This window comes from Ascaphus truei, unplaced genomic scaffold (assembly GCF_040206685.1).
Source record: "Ascaphus truei isolate aAscTru1 unplaced genomic scaffold, aAscTru1.hap1 HAP1_SCAFFOLD_656, whole genome shotgun sequence".
Taxonomy (NCBI): domain Eukaryota; kingdom Metazoa; phylum Chordata; class Amphibia; order Anura; family Ascaphidae; genus Ascaphus; species Ascaphus truei.
In genome coordinates, this window is record NW_027456989.1 from 1 (window position 1) to 17,500 (window position 17,500).

Below are 17,500 nucleotides of genomic sequence, written 5' to 3' on the forward strand. Positions count from 1 at the left end.
ACAGGAGAAGGACGCAGGGGGGAGGGGCACACGGGAGAGGCACAGGATGACAGATACAGGAATGTGAGGCATAGGGGAGAGAGGCACAGGGGGAGAGGCACAGGAGGGAGAGGCACAGGGATGAAAGATACAGGAGTGTGAGGCACAGGGATGACAGATACAGGTGTGTGAAGCACAGGGGAGAGGCACAGGGATGACAGATACAGGAGTGCGAGGCACAGGGGTGACAGATACAGGCGTGCGATGCACAGGGATGGCAGATACAGGAGTGCGAGGCACAGGGGTGACAGATACAGGAGTACGAGGCACAGGGGTGACAGATACAGGAGTGCGATGCACAGGGATGACAGATACAGGAGTGCGAGGCACAGGGGTGACAGATACAGGCGTGCGATGCACAGGGATGACAGATACAGGAGTGCAAGGCACAGGGGTGACAGATACAGAAGTGCGAGGCACAGGGGTGACAGATACAGGTGTGCGATGCACAGGGATGACAGATACAGGAGTGCGAGGCACAGGGGTGACAGATACAGGCGTGCGATGCACAGGGATGACAGATACAGGAGTGCGAGGCACAGGGTGACAGATACAGGAGTGCGATGCATAGGGATGACAGATACAGGAGTGCGATGCACAGGGATGGCAGATACAGGAGTGCGAGGCACAGGGGTGACAGATACAGGAGTGCGAGGCACAGGGATGGCAGATACAGGAGTGCGAGGCACAGGGGTGACAGATACAGGAGTGCGAGGCACAGGGGTGACAGATACAGGAGTGCGAGGCACAGGGATGGCAGATACAGGAGTGCGGTGCACAGGGATGGCAGATACAGGAGGGAGAGGCACAGGGCTCACCTGGAAGTCACAGAGTATATGTTGGATTGCCGGAAGGTTTATAGAGCGGGCGGGCCCCACGCCCAGCTCCGCTGTGCCCGCGATGGTCAGCAGGAGCTGGAAGATTCGTGGGTTCAACAGGTGGGACTTCTGTATAAGCAAGAAACACAGGAGCTGGGAGAGTAACGGGGTTTGGGTTACTGGGGCAGTTCTGAGCTGGGGGAGAGTAACGGGGTTTGGGTTACTGGGGCAGTTCTGAGCTGGGGAGAGTAACGGGGTTTGGGTTACTGGGGCAGTTCTGTGCTGGGGAGAGTAACAGGTTTTGGGTTACTGGGGCAGTTCTGAGCTGGGGAGAGTAACGGGGTTTGGGTTACTGGGGCAGTTCTGAGCTGGGGGAGAGTAACAGGGTTTGGGTTACTGGGGCAGTTCTGAGTTGGGGAGAGTAACAGGGTTTGGGTTACTGGGGCAGTTCTGAGTTGGGGAGAGTAACAGGGTTTGGGTTACTGGGGCAGTTCTGAGCTGGGGAGAGTAACAGGGTTTGGGTTACTGGGGCAGTTCTGAGCTGGGGAGAGTAACGGGGTTTGGGTTACTGGGGCAGTTCTGAGTTGGGGAGAGTAACAGGGTTTGGGTTACTGGGGCAGTTCTGAGCTGGGGAGAGTAACAGGGTTTGGGTTACTGGGGCAGTTCTGAGCTGGGGAGAGTAACGGGGTTTGGGTTACTGGGGCAGTTCTGAGCTGGGGAGAGTAACAGGGTTTGGGTTACTGGGGCAGTTCTGATCTGGGGAGAGTAACGGGGTTTGGGTTACTGGGGCAGTTCTGAGCTGGGGAGAGTAACGGGGTTTGGGTTACTGAGCAGTTCTGAGCTGGGGAGAGTAACGGGGTTTGGGTTACTGGGGCAGTTCTGAGCTGTGGGAGAGTAACGGGGTTTGGGTTACTGGGGCAGTTCTGAGCTGTGGGAGAGTAACGGGGTTTGGGTTACTATGGCAGTTCTGAGCTGGGGAGAGTAACAGGGTTTGGGTTACTGGGGCAGTTCTGAGCTGGGGAGAGTAACAGGGTTTGGGGTTACAGGGGCAGTTCTGAGATGGGGGAGAGTAACAGGGTTTGGGTTACTGGGGCAGTTCTGAGCTGGGGGAGAGTAACAGGGTTTTTGGTTACATGGGCAGTTCTGAGCTGGAGAGAGTAACAGGGTTTGGGTTACTGGGGCAGTTCTGAGCTGGGGAGAGTAACAGGGTTTGGGGTTACAGGGGCAGTTCTGAGCTGGGGAGAGTAACAGGGTTTGGGTTACAGGGGCAGTTCTGAGCTGGGGAGAGTAACAGGGTTTGGGGTTACAGGGGCAGTTCTGAGCTGGGGAGAGTAACGGGGTTTGGGTTACTGGGAAGTTCTGAGCTGGGGGAGAGTAACGGGGTTTGGGGTTACAGGGGCAGTTCTGAGCTGGGGGAGAGTAACGGGGTTTGGGGTTACAGGGGCAATTCTGAGCTGGGAGAGTAACAGGGTTTGTGGTTACAGGGGCAGTTCTGAGCTGGGGGAGAGTAACGGAGTTTGGTTTACTGGGGCAGTTCTGAGCTGGGGGAGAGTAACGGGGTTTGGGTTACTGGGGCAGTTCTGAGCTGGAGGAGTGTAACAGGGTTTGGGGTTACAGGGGCAGTTCTGAGCTGGGGGAGGGTAACAAGGTTTTGGGTTACAGGGGCAGTTCTGAGCTGGGGCAAAGAAACGGGGTTTGGGTAATAGGAGGAGTTATAGGGAAAGGTTATATGGGGCAATAGGAGTTATAGGGAGCAATTACATGGGGCAATAGGAGGAGTTGTATGGAAGGGTTTATGGGGTTATAGGAGGAGTTATAGGGAGAGGTTATATGGGGTAATAGGAGGAATTATAGGGAGAGGTTATGTAGTGTAATAGGAGGAGTTATAGGGAGGTTATATGGAGTTATAGGGAGGTTATATGGAGTTATGGGGGAGTAATAGGAAGGTTTTATGGAGTAATAGGGAGGGTTTATGGAGTAATAGGAAGGGTATATGGAGTTATAGGGAGGGTATATGGAGTTATAGGGAGGTTATATGGAGTAATGGGGAGGTTATATGGAGTTATGGGGGAGTAATAGGAAGGTTTTATGGAGTAATAGGGAGGGTATATGAGTAATAGGGAGGGTTTATGGAGTAATAGGGAGGTTATATGGAGTAATGGGGAGGTTATATGGAGTCATGGGGGAGTAATAGGAAGGTTTTATGGAGTAATAGGGAGGGTATATGGAGTAATAGGGAGGGTATATGGAGGTTATATGGAGTCATGGGGGAGTAATAGGAAGGTTTTATGGAGTAATAGGGAGGGTATATGGAGTAATAGGGAGGGTATATGAAGTAATAGGGAGGGTATATGGAGGTTATATGGAGTTATGGGGGGTTTTATACAGTAATAGGGAGGGTATATGGAGTAATAGGGAGGGTATATGGAGTAATAGGGAGGGTATATGGAGGTTATATGGAAGTAATAGGAAGGTTTTATGGAGTAATAGGGAGGGTATATGGAGTAATAGGGAGGGTATATGGAGGTTATATGGAGTTATGGGGGAGTAATAGGAAGGTTTTATGGAGTAATATGGAGGGTATATGGAGTAATAGGGAGGGTATATGGAGTTGTAGGGAGGGTATATGAAGTAATAGGGAGGTTATATTGAGTAATATGGAGGTTATATGGAGTTATGGGGAGGTTATATATGGAGTAATATGGAGGTTATATGGAGGTATAGGGAGGTTATATGGAGTAATAGCGAGGTTATATGGAGTAATATGGAGGTTATATGGAGTAATATGGAGGTTATATGGTGTAATATGGAGGTTTATGGAGGTGCTAGTGGAGCAGGTGATTGATGCACTCAGTATAGTGTGAGGTAGTGTTAGCCACCTGTTGCCAGTCAGGTGCTGCTGGACCGCACAGAAAATGGCTGACATATTGCTTGGCATTAAGGATCCGTGTCCTGCGTGGCAGTAAGGCTCCGTGTCCTGCGTGGCAGTAAGGCTCCGTGTCCTGCGTGGCAGTAAGGCTCCGTGTCCTGCGTGGCAGTAAGGCTCCGTGTCCTGCGTAACAGTAAGGCTCTGTGTCCTGCGTGGCAGTAAGGCTGTGTCCTGCGTGGCAGTAAGGCTCCGTGTCCTGCGTGGCAGTAAGGCTCCATGTCCTGCGTGGCAGTAAGGCTCCGTGCCCTGCGTGGCAGTAAGGCCCTGTGTCCTGCGTGGCAGTAAGGCTCCATGTCCTGCGTGGCAGCAAGGCTCCGTGTCCTGCGTGGCAGCAAGGCTCCGTGTCCTGCGTGGCAGCAAGGCTCCGTGTCCTGCGTGGCAGTAAGGCTCCGTGTCCTGCGTGGCAGTAAGACTCCGTGTCCTGCGTGGCAGCGCAGTAAGACTCCGTGTCCTGCGTGGCAGTAAGGCTCCGTGTCCTGCGTGGCAGTAAGGCTCCGTGTCCTGCGTGGCAGTAAGGCTCCGTGTCCTGCGTGGCAGTAAGGCTCCGTGTCCTGCGTGGCAGTAAGGCTCCGTGTCCTGCGTGGCAGTAAGGCTCCGTGTCCTGCGTGGCAGTAAGGCCCCGTGTCCTGCGTGGCAGTAAGGCCCCGTGTCCTGCGTGGCTCCATGGATAATATTCACTTTGCAGGTTAGGCTTACTCTTTCTGTCCTGGATATAACAAACCCCTCTGAGCCCCATCCACACAAGCAGAAGCGCCTGTCCCTGCAAAGAAGCGCAGGACGCGTCCAGCGCGGCGTCTCCGGGGGTCACCAGCAAGTTTATAACCCACGACACGGGCGTCCCCGGAGACTCGCCTGCGAAATCTGATTAGTCCGAGGTCCAATTACACAAAATGAAATACAGGAGATTGCTCACAAGGCTCCAATAACCGCTGGAAACGGCTTAATTGCACCTGTAAAATCTGCATTTCATAAAGATCCCGCCGTATTTATTAAATCCGGTAACCTAATTACACCCATCCATCCTCGTCAATCTCTTCCATCCTCGTCAATCTCTTCCATCGCTTCCATCGCAGGCATAAAACATGCATGCGCTGGTTTCCTATCGGAGGTGGAGGAAGGTGAGGGTGGCAGGTAGGGAGGTGCGAGGGAGGGGGAGTCACAGGGGATGTGCGAGGGAGGGGGAGTCACAGGGGAGGTGTGAGGGAGGGGGGAGTCACAGGGGATGCGCGAGGGAGAGGGAGTCACAGGGGAGGTGTGAGGGAGGGGGGAGTCACAGGGGAGGTGTGAGGGAAGGGGGAGTCACAGGGGAGGTGTGAGGGAAGGGGGAGTCACAGGGGAGGTGTGAGGGAGGGGCAGTCACAGGGGAGGTGTGAGGGAGGGGGAGTCACAGGGGAGGAGTGAGGGAGGGGGGAGTCACAGGGGAGGTGTGAGGGAGGGGGAGTCACAGGGGAGGTGTGAGGGAGGGGGAGTCACAGGGGAGGTGTGAGGGAGGGGGGAGTCACAGGGGATGCGCTAGGGAAGGGGGAGTCACAGGGGAGGTGTGAGGGAAGGGGGAGTCACAGGGGAGGTGTGAGGGAGGGGGAGTCACAGGGGAGGTGTGAGGGAGGGGGAGTCACAGGGGAGGTGTGAGGGAGGGGGAGTCACAGGGGAGGTGTGAGGGAGGGGGAGTCACAGGGGAGGAGTGAGGGAGGGGGGAGTCACAGGGGAGGTGTGAGGGAGGGGGAGTCACAGGGGAGGTGTGAGGGAGGGGGAGTCACAGGGGATGCGCTAGGGAAGGGGGAGTCACAGGGGAGGTGTGAGGGAAGGGGGAGTCACAGGGGAGGTGTGAGGGAGGGGGAGTCACAGGGGAGGTGTGAGGGAGGGGGAGTCACAGGGGAGGTGTGAGGGAGGGGGAAGTTAGGGGAGGCACGAGGGAGGGGGGAAGTCAGGGGAGGCACGAGGGAGGGGGGAGTCACAGGGGAGGTGTGAGGGAGGGGGGAGTCACAGGGGATGTGTGAGGGAGGGGGAGTCACAGGGGAGGTGTGAGGGAGGGTGGAGTCACAGGGGAGGTGTGAGGGAGGGGGAGTCACAGGGGATGCGCTAGGGAAGGGGGAGTCACAGGGGAGGTGTGAGGGAAGGGGGAGTCACAGGGGAGGTGTGAGGGAGGGGGGAGTCACAGGGGAGGTGTGAGGGAGGGGGGAGTCACAGGGGATGTGTGAGGGAGGGGGAGTCACAGGGGATGCGCTAGGGAAGGGGGAGTCACAGGGGAGGTGTGAGGGAGGGGGAGTCACAGGGGAGGTGTGAGGGAGGGGGAGTCACAGGGGAGGTGTGAGGGAGGGGGAGTCACAGGGAAGGTGTGAGGGACGGGGAGTCACAGGGGAGGCGTGAGGGAGGGGGAAGTCAGGGGAGGCACGTGGGAGGGGGAAGTCAGGGGAGGCACGAGGGAGGGGGGAGTCACAGGGGAGGCACGAGGGAGGGGGGAGTCACAGGGGAGGTGCGAGGGAGGGGGAGTCACAGGGGAGGTGTGAGGGAGGGGGAGTCACAGGGGATGTGTGAGGGAGGGGGGAGTCACAGGGGATGTCTGAGGGAGGGGGGAGTCACAGGGGAGGTGTGCGGGAGGGGGGAGTCACAGGGGAGGTGTGAGGGAGGGGGGAGTCACAGGGGAGGTGTGAGGGAGGGGGGAGTCACAGGGGAGGTGGGAGGGAGGGGGAGTCACAGGGGAGGTGCGAGGGAGGGTGAGTCACAGGGGAGGTGCGAGGGAGGGGGAGTCACAGGGGATGCGCGAGGGAGGGGGGAGTCACAGGGGATGCGTGAGGGAGGGGGGAGTCACAGGGGAGGTGTGAGGGAGGGGGGAGTCACAGGGGAGGTGTGAGGGAGGGGGGAGTCACAGGGGAGGTGTGAGGGAGGGGGGAGTCACATGGGAGGTGTGAGGGAGGGGGGAGTCACAGGGGAGGTGTGAGGGAGGGGGGAGTCACAGGGGAGGTGTGAGGGAGGGGGGAGTCACAGGGGAGGTGTGAGGGAGGGGGGAGTCACAGGGGAGGTGTGAGGGAGGGGGGAGTCACAGGGGAGGTGTGAGGGAGGGGGGAGTCACAGGGGAGGTGGGAGTCACAGGGGAGGTGTGAGGGAGGGGGAGTCACAGGGGAGGTGTGAGGGAGGGGGTGTCACAGGGGAGGTGTGAGGGAGGGGGAGTCACAGGGGAGGTGCGAGGGAGGGAGAGTCACAGGGGAGGTGTGAGGGAAGGGGGAGTCACAGGGGAGGTGTGAGGGAGGGGGGAGTCACAGGGGAGGTGTGAGGGAGGGGGGAGTCACAGGGGAGGTGTGAGGGAGGGGGGAGTCACAGGGGAGGTTTGAGGGAGGGGGGAGTCACAAGGGAGGTGGGAGGGGGGAGTCAGGGGAGGTGCGAGGGAGGGGGGAGTCAGGGGAGGTGCGAGGGAGGGGGGAGTCACAGGGGAGGTGCGAGGGAGGGGGAGTCACAGGGGACGTGTGAGGGAGGGTGGAGTCACAGGGTAGGTGTGAGGGAGGGGGAGTCAAAGGGGATGTGCGAGGGAGGGGGATCACAGAACATGTGTGAAAGAGGAGAAGTCACAGGGGACGTTTGAGGGAGGGGGAGTCACAGGGGAGGTATGAGAGAGGGGGAGTAAGGGAGGGGGAGTCACAGGGGAGGTGCGAAGGAGGGGGAGTCACAGGGGAGATGTGCGAGGGAGGGGGAGGCACAGAACATGTGTGAAAGAGGAGAAGTCACAGGGGATGTGTGAGGGAGGGGGAGTCACAGGGGAGGTATGAGAGAGGGGGAGTAAGGGAGGGGGAATCACAGGGGAGGTGCGAAGGAGGGGGAGTCACAGGGGAGATGTGTGGGGGAGGGGGAGTCACAGGGGATGTGTGGGGGAGGGAGAGGCACAGGGGATCTGTGGGGGAGTCACAGGAGACATGTGGGAGAGGGGGGTCACAGGAAATGTGTGGGGGAGGGGGAATCACAGGAGATGTGTGGGGGAGGGGGAGTCACAGGAGATGTGTGGGGGAGGGGGAGTCACAGGAGATGTGTGGGGGAGGGGGAGTCACAGGAGATGTGAGGGGGAGTCACAGGAGAAGTGTGGGGGAGGGGGAGTCACAGGCGATGTGTGGGGGAGGGGGAGGCACAGGAGATGTGTGGAGGAGGGGGAGTTACAGGGGATGTGTGGGGGAGGGGGGTCACAGGGGATGTGTGGGGGAGGGGGGTCACAGGGGATGTGTGGACCTATGTATAGGAAATAAGGGAGACGGGAGGTTGGGAATATTTCCAGCACCAAGGACAGTGCTCTGAAGAAAAAAACATTCAATCCTATCAAGGATAGTTACATTATATTATGGGCACTAACTCTCCCTATAACTCTGATATGTTCATATACCCACTCCCTATAACTCCTCCTATTACCCCATATACCCCCTCCCTATAACTCCTCCTATCCCCCATATAACCCCTCCCTATAACTCCCCTATTACCCCATATAACCTCCCTATAACTCCTCCTATTACCCCATATAACCTCCCTATAACTCCTCCTATTACCCCATATAACCTCTCCCTATAACTCCTATTCCCCCATATAACCTCCCTATAACTCCTCCTATTATCCCATATAACCGCTGCCTATAACTCCTCCTATTACCCCATATACCCGCTCCCTATAACTCCTCCTATTAGCCCATATAACCGCTCCCTATAACTCCTCCTATTCCCCCATATAACCCCTCCCTATAACTCCTCCTATTACCCCATATAACCTTTCCCTATAACTCCTCCTATTCCCCCATATAACCTCCCTATAACTCCTCCTATTCCCCCATATAACCGCTCCCTATAACTCCTCCTATTCCCCCATATACCCCCTCCCTATAACTCCTCCTATTCCCCCATATAACCCCTCCCTATAACTCCTCCTATTACCCCATATAACCTCTCCCTATAACTCCTCCTATTCCCCCACATAACCTCCCTATAACTCCTCCTATTCCCCCATATAACCGCTCCCTATAACTCCTCCTATTCCCCCATATAACCCCACCATATAACTCCTCCCATTACCCCATATAACTCCCTCCCTATAACTCCTCCTATTACCCCATATAACCTCCCTATAACTCCTCCTATTACCCCATATAACCCCTCCCTATAACTCCTCCTATTGCCCCATATAACTGCTCCGGAGGGGTCAGTAGTACTGCCTCATTGTATGGGCCTCCTCCCGGGGGGAAGAGTGTGGTCTCCAACACTGGCTAAGGTCTTTTGCGGGTGTCGTTGTGGGAAGTTACCCGATATCCATCAATATGTTGCATGAGCTGCTCTGCCAGGGGACTGCTGCACAGGACCGACACCAGCGATTTAATAGCGGCGTAAAGGGCTTGGTCATCAGTCGCCATGGAAACCAGGCTGAGAATCACCGCTGGACCACCAATATAATTCAGGGTGTGGGCAGCTGGGCTGGAGTGAAAGATTCGCAGCCCTGTGAGGGAAGGAGGAGAGAGAGAGCAGCACAGTGAGGGAAGGAGGAGAGAGAGAGCAGCACAGTGAGGGGAGGAGGAGAGAGAGAGCAGCACAGTGAGGGGAGGAGGAGAGAGAGAGCAGCACAGTGAGGGGAGGAGGAGAGAGGGAGCAGCACAGTGAGGGGAGGAGGAGAGAGAGCAGCACAGTGAGGGGAGGAGGAGAGAGAGAGCAGCACAGTGAGGGGAGGAGGAGAGAGATAGCAGCACAGTGAGGGGAGGAGGAGAGAGGGAGCAGCACAGTGAGGGGAGGAGGAGAGAGAGAGCAGCACAGTGAGGGGAGGAGGAGAGAGAGAGAGCAGCACAGTGAGGGGAGGAGGAGCGAGAGCAGCACAGTGAGGGGAGGAGGAGCGAGAGAGCAGCACAGTGAGGGGAGGAGGAGAGAGAGAGCAGCACGGTGAGGGGAGGAGGAGAGAGAGAGCAGCACAGTGAGGGGAGGAGGAGAGAGAGAGCAGCACAGTGAGGGGAGGAGGAGAGAGGGAGCAGCACAGTGAGGGGAGGAGGAGAGAGAGAGCAGCACAGTGAGGGGAGGAGAGAGAGAGCAGCACAGTGAGGGGATGAGGAGAGAGAGAGCAGCACAGTGAGGGGAGGAGGAGAGAGAGCAGCACAGTGAGGGGAGGAGGAGAGAGAGAGAGCAGCACAGTGAGGGGAGGAGGAGAGAGAGAGCAGCACGGTGAGGGGAGGAGGAGAGAGAGCAGCACAGTGAGGGGAGGAGGAGAGAGAGAGCAGCACAGTGAGGGGAGGAGGAGAGAGAGCAGCACAGTGAGGGGAGGAGGAGAGAGATAGAGCAGCACAGTGAGGGGAGGAGGAGAGAGAGAGAGCAGCACAGTGAGGGGAGGAGGAGAGAGAGAGCAGCACAGTGAGGGGAGGAGGAGAGATAGAGCAGCACAGTGAGGGGAGGAGAGAGAGAGCAGCACAGTGAGGGGAGGAGGAGAGAGAGAGCAGCACAGTGAGGGGAGGAGGAGAGAGAGAGCAGCACAGTGAGGGGAGGAGGAGAGAGAGAGCAGCACAGTGAGGGGAGGAGGAGAGAGAGCAGCACAGTGAGGGGAGGAGGAGAGAGAGAGCAGCACAGTGAGGGGAGGAGGAGAGAGAGAGCAGCACAGTGAGGGGAGGAGGAGAGAGAGAGCAGCACAGTGAGGGGAGGAGGAGAGAGAGAGCAGCACAGTGAGGGGAGGAGGAGAGAGAGAGCAGCACAGTGAGGGGAGGAGGAGAGAGGGAGCAGCACAGTGAGGGGAGGAGGAGAGAGAGAGCAGCACAGTGAGGGGAGGAGGAGAGAGAGAGCAGCACAGTGAGGGGAGGAGAGAGAGAGAGCAGCACAGTGAGGGGAGGAGGAGAGAGAGAGCAGCACAGTGAGGGGAGGAGGAGAGAGAGAGCAGCACAGTGAGGGGAGGAGGAGAGAGAGAGCAGCACAGTGAGGGGAGGAGGAGAGAGAGCAGCACAGTGAGGGGAGGAGGAGAGAGAGCAGCACAGTGAGGGGAGGAGGAGAGAGAGAGCAGCACAGTGAGGGGAGGAGGAGAGAGAGCAGCACAGTGAGGGGAGGAGGAGAGAGATAGAGCAGCACAGTGAGGGGAGGAGGAGAGAGAGAGCAGCACAGTGAGGGGAGGAGGAGAGAGAGCAGCACAGTGAGGGGAGGAGGAGAGAGAGAGCAGCACAGTGAGGGGAGGAGGAGAGAGAGAGCAGCACAGTGAGGGGAGGAGGAGAGAGAGAGCAGCACAGTGAGGGGAGGAGGAGAGAGAGCAGCACAGTGAGGGGAGGAGGAGAGAGAGAGCAGCACAGTGAGGGGAGGAGGAGAGAGAGAGCAGCACAGTGAGGGGAGGAGGAGAGAGAGAGCAGCACAGTGAGGGGAGGAGGAGAGAGGGAGCAGCACAGTGAGGGGAGGAGGAGAGAGAGCAGCACAGTGAGGGGAGGAGGAGAGAGAGAGCAGCACAGTGAGGGGAGGAGGAGAGAGAGAGCAGCACAGTGAGGGGAGGAGGAGAGAGGGAGCAGCACAGTGAGGGGAGGAGGAGAGAGAGAGCAGCACAGTGAGGGGATGAGGAGAGAGAGAGCAGCACAGTGAGGGGAGGAGGAGAGAGAGCAGCACAGTGAGGGGAGGAGGAGAGAGAGAGCAGCACAGTGAGGGGAGGAGGAGAGAGTGAGCAGCACAGTGAGGGGAGGAGGAGAGAGAGAGCAGCACAGTGAGGGGAGGAGGAGAGAGAGAGCAGCACAGTGAGGGGAGGAGGAGAGAGAGAGCAGCACAGTGAGGGGAGGAGGAGAGAGAGCGCAGCACAGTGAGGGGAGGAGGAGAGAGAGAGCAGCACAGTGAGGGGAGGAGGAGAGAGAGCAGCACAGTGAGGGGAGGAGGAGAGAGAGAGCAGCACAGTGAGGGGAGGAGGAGAGAGAGAGCAGCACAGTGAAGGGAGGAGGAGAGAGAGAGCAGCACAGTGAGAGGAGGAGGAGAGAGAGAGCAGCACAGTGAGGGGAGGAGGAGAGAGAGAGCAGCACAGTGAGGGGAGGAGGAGAGAGCAGCACAGTGAGGGGAGGAGGAGAGAGTGAGCAGCACAGTGAGGGGAGGAGGAGAGAGAGAGCAGCACAGTGAGGGGAGGAGGAGAGAGAGAGCAGCACAGTGAGAGGAGGAGGAGAGAGAGCGCAGCACAGTGAGGGGAGGAGAGAGAGAGCAGCAGCACAGTGAGGGGAGGAGGAGAGAGAGAGAGCAGCACAGTGAGGGGAGGAGGAGAGAGAGAGAGCTGCACAGTGAGGGGAGGAGGAGAGAGAGAGCAGCACCGTGAGGGGAGGAGGAGAGAGAGAGCAGCACAGTGAGGGGCACAGGTATGGCAGGGATACAGGTATGGCAGGGATACGGGTATGGCAGGGATACAGGTATGGCAGGGATACAGGTATGGCAGGGATACGGGTATGGCAGGGATACGGGTATGGCAGGGATACGGGTATGGCAGGGATACAGGTATGGCAGGGATACGGGTATGGCAGGGATACGGGTATGGCAGGGATACGGGTATGGCAGGGATACGGGTATGGCAGGGATACGGGTATGGCAGGGATACGGGTATGGCAGGGATACGGGTATGGCAGGGATACGGGTATGGCAGGGATACAGGTATGGCAGGGATACGGGTATGGCAGGGATACGGGTATGGCAGGGATACGGGTATGGCAGGGATACGGGTATGGCAGGGATACAGGTATGGCAGGGATACAGGTATGGCAGGGATACAGGTATGGCAGGGATACAGGTATGGCAGGGATACAGGTATGGCAGGGATACGGGTATGGCAGGGATACGGGTATGGCAGGGATACGGGTATGGCAGGGATACGGGTATGGCAGGGATACAGGTATGGCAGGGATACAGGTATGGCAGGGATACAGGTATGGCAGGGATACAGGTATGGCAGGGATACAGGTATGGCAGGGATACAGGTATGGCAGGGATACGGGTATGGCAGGGATACGGGTATGGCAGGGATACAGGTATGGCAGGGATATAGGGGCGCAAAGAGGAAACAAGGGACGCAGCAGAACAAGGAGATACAAGTAACCCAGATACAATTACTGTAACATACACAGTGACACAGACACCGTGATACAACGAGACACAGTGACACAGATCCAGTGATACGAGACAGTGACACAGATCCAGTGATACAACGAGACACAGTGACAGAGATCCAGTGATACGATGAGACACAGTGACAGAGATCCAGTGATACGACGAGACACAGTGACAGATCCAGTGATACAACGAGACACAGAGACACAGATCAAGTGCTACCACGAAACACAGTGACACAGATCCAGTGATACAACGAGACACAGTGACACAGATCCAGTGATACAACAAGACACAGTGACACAGATCCAGTGATACAACGAGACACAGTGACACAGATCCAGTGATACGAGACAGTGACACAGATCCAGTGATACAACGAGACACAGTGACAGAGATCCAGTGATACAACAAGACACAGTGACACAGATCCAGTGATACAACAAGACACAGTGACACAGATCCAGTGATACAACGAGACACAGTGACACAGATCCAGTGATACGAGACAGTGACACAGATCCAATGATACAACGAGACACAGTGACAGAGATCCAGTGATACGATGAGACACAGTGACAGAGATCCAGTGATACGACGGGACACAGTGACAGATCCAGTGATACAACAAGACACAGTGACACAGATCCAGTGATACAACGAAACACAGCGACACAGATCCAGTGATACAACGAGACACAGTGACACAGATCCAGTGATACAACAAGACACAGTGACACAGATCCAGTGATACAACGAGACACAGTGACACAGATCCAGTGATACAACAAGACACAGTGACAGAGATCCAGTGATACAACAAGACACAGTGACAGAGATCCAGTGATACAACGAGACACAGTGACACAGATCCAGTGATACAACGAGACACAGAGACACAGATCCAGTGATACAACGAGACACAGTGACAGAGATCCAGTGATACAACGAGACACAGTGACAGAGATCCAGTGATACAATGAGACACAGTCACACAGATCCAGTGATACAACGAGACAGAGCGACAGATCCAGTGATACAATGAGACACAGTGACACCGATCCAGTGATACAATGAGACACAGTGACACCGATCCAGTGATACAACGAGACACACTGACAGAGATCCAGTGATACAGCGAGACACAGTGACACAGATCCAGTGATACAACGAGACACAGTGACACAGATCCAGTGATACGAGACACAGTGATACGAGACAGTGACACAGATCCAGTGATACAACGAGACACAGTGACACAGATCCAGTGATACAACGAGACACAGTGAAACACATCCAGTGATACAACAAGACACAGTGACAGAGATCCAGTGATACGACGAGACACAGTGACAGAGATCCAGTGATACAACGAGACACAGTGACACAGATCCAGTGCTACAACGAGACACAGTGACACAGATCCAGTGATACAACGAGACACAGTGACACCGACCAGTGATACAACGAGACACAGTGACAGAGATCCAGTGATACAACGAGACACAGTGACAGAGATCCAGTGATACAACGATACACAGTGACACAGATCCAGTGATATGAGACACAGATCCAGTGACACGAGACAGTGACAGAGATCCAGTGATATGACGAGACACAGTGACACAGATCCAGTGATACAACGAGACACAGTGACACAGATCCAGTGACACGAGACAGTGACACAGATCCAGTGATACAACGAGACACAGTGACAGAGATCCAGTGATACGATGAGACACAGTGACAGAGATCCAGTGATACGACGAGACACAGTGACACAGATCCAGTGATACAACGAGACACAGAGACACAGATCAAGTGATACAACGAGACACAGTGACACAGATCCAGTGATACAACAAGACACAGTGACACAGATCCAGTGATACAACGAGACACAGTGACACAGATCCAGTGATACGAGACAGTGACACAGATCCAGTGATACAACGAGACACAGTGACAGAGATCCAGTGATACAACAAGACACAGTGACACAGATCCAATGATACAACGAGACACAGTGACACAGATCCAGTGATACGAGACAGTGACACAGATCCAGTGATACAACGAGACACAGTGACAGAGATCCAGTGATACGATGAGACACAGTGACAGAGATCCAGTGATACGACGAGACACAGTGACAGATCCAGTGATACAACAAGACACAGTGACACAGATCCAGTGATACAATGAGACACAGAGACACAGATCAAGTGCTACCACGAAACACAGCGACACAGATCCAGTGATACAACGAGACACAGTGACACAGATCCAGTGATACAACAAGACACAGTGACACAGATCCAGTGATACAACGAGACACAGTGACACAGATCCAGTGATACAACAAGACACAGTGACAGAGATCCAGTGATACAACAAGACACAGTGACATAGATCCAGTGATACAACGAGACACAGTGACACAGATCCAGTGATACAACGAGACACAGAGACACAGATCCAGTGATACAACGAGACACAGTGACAGAGATCCAGTGATACAATGACACACAGTCACACAGATCCAGTGATACAACGAGACAGAGCGACAGATCCAGTGATACAATGAGACACAGTGACACCGATCCAGTGATACAATGAGACACAGTGACACCGATCCAGTGATACAACGAGACACACTGACAGAGATCCAGTGATACAGCGAGACACAGTGACACAGATCCAGTGATACAACGAGACACAGTGACACAGATCCAGTGATACAACAAGACACAGTGACAGAGATCCAGTGATACGACAAGACACAGTGACAGAGATCCAGTGATACAACGAGACACAGTGACACAGATCCAGTGCTACAACGAGACACAGTGACACAGATCCAGTGATACAATGAGACAGTGACAGAGATCCAGTGATACAACGAGACACAGTCACACAGATCCAGTGATACAACGAGACACAGTCACACAGATCCAGTGATACAACGAGACACAGTCACACAGATCAAGTGATACAACGAGACACAGTCACACAGATCCAGTGATACAACAAGACACAGTGACAGAGATCCAGTGATACAACGAGACACAGTGACACCGACCAGTGATACAACGAGACACAGTGACACAGATCCAGTGATACAACGAGACACAGTGACACAGATCCAGTGATATGAGACACAGATCCAGTGACACGAGACAGTGACAGAGATCCAGTGATACAACGAGACACAGTGACAGAGATCCAGTGATACGATGAGACACAGTGACACAGATCCAGTGATACAACGAGACACAGTGACACAGATCCAGTGATATGAGACACAGTGACACAGATCCAGTGACACGAGACAGTGACAGAGATCCAGTGATACGATGAGACACAGTGACACAGATCCAGTGATACAACGAGACACAGTGACATAGATCCAGTGATACGACGAGACACAGTGACAGATCCAGTGACACGAGACAGTGACACAGATCCAGTGATACAAGACACAGTGACAGAGATCCAGTGATACGACGAGACACAGTGACAGAGATCCAGTGATACAACGAGACACAGTGACACAGATCCAGTGATACAAGACACAGTGACAGAGATCCAGTGCTACAACGAGACACAGTGACAGAGATCCAGTGATACGAGACACAGTGACACCGACCAGTGATACAACGGGACACAGTGACACAGATCCAGTGATACGAGACATAGTGACACAGATCCAGTGACACGAGACAGTGACAGAGATCCAGTGATACGACGAGACACAGTCACACAGATCCAGTGATACAACGAGACACAGTCACACAGATCAAGTGATACAACGAGACACAGTCACACAGATCCAGTGATACAACAAGACACAGTGACAGAGATCCAGTGATATAACGAGACACAGTGACAGAGATCCAGTGATACAACGAGACACAGTGACAGAGATCCAGTGATATGAGACACAGATCCAGTGACACGAGACAGTGACAGAGATCCAGTGATACAACGAGACACAGTGACACAGATCCAGTGATATGAGACACAGTGACACAGATCCAGTGACACGAGACAGTGACAGAGATCCAGTGATACAACAAGACACAGTGACAGAGATCCAGTGATATGACGATACACAGTGACACAGATCCAGTGATACAACGAGACACAGTGACACAGATCCAGTGATATGAGACACAGATCCAGTGACACGAGACAGTGACAGAGATCCAGTGATACGATGAGACACAGTGACACAGATCCAGTGATACAACGAGACACAGTGACAGAGATCCAGTGATACAACGAGACACAGTGACACAGATCCAGTGATACAACGAGACACAGTGACACAGATCCAGTGATACGACGAGACACAGTGACAGATCCAGTGACACGAGACAGTGACACAGATCCAGTGATACAAGACACAGTGACAGAGATCCAGTGATACGACGAGACACAGTGACAGAGATCCAGTGATACAACGAGACACAGTGACACAGATCCAGTGATACAAGACACAGTGACAGAGATCCAGTGCTACAACGAGACACAGTGACACAGATCCAGTGATACGAGACACAGTGACACAGATCCAGTGACACGAGACAGTGACACAGATCCAGTGACACGAGACAGTGACACAGATCCAGTGATACAAGACACAGTGACAGAGATCCAGTGATACGACG

The 17,500-nt window shown here is 54.9% G+C and overlaps 1 protein-coding gene across 1 annotated transcript in view; it reads right to left on the minus strand.

Annotated features, from left to right (window-relative positions):
• Positions 1–857: 857 nt before the first annotated feature.
• Positions 858–17,500, minus strand: part of LOC142485863 (WD repeat- and FYVE domain-containing protein 4-like) — a gene marked incomplete at its 3' end in the record, with an annotated part of 167,128 nt that continues 150,485 nt past the window's right edge. The window contains exons 27-28 of the mRNA XM_075584575.1: positions 9,053–9,243; positions 858–1,010 (exon numbers count right to left, since the gene is read on the minus strand). Of these exons, the coding sequence (XP_075440690.1) occupies positions 858–1,010; positions 9,053–9,243 (344 nt within the window). The remainder of the gene's footprint in view (positions 1,011–9,052; positions 9,244–17,500) is intronic.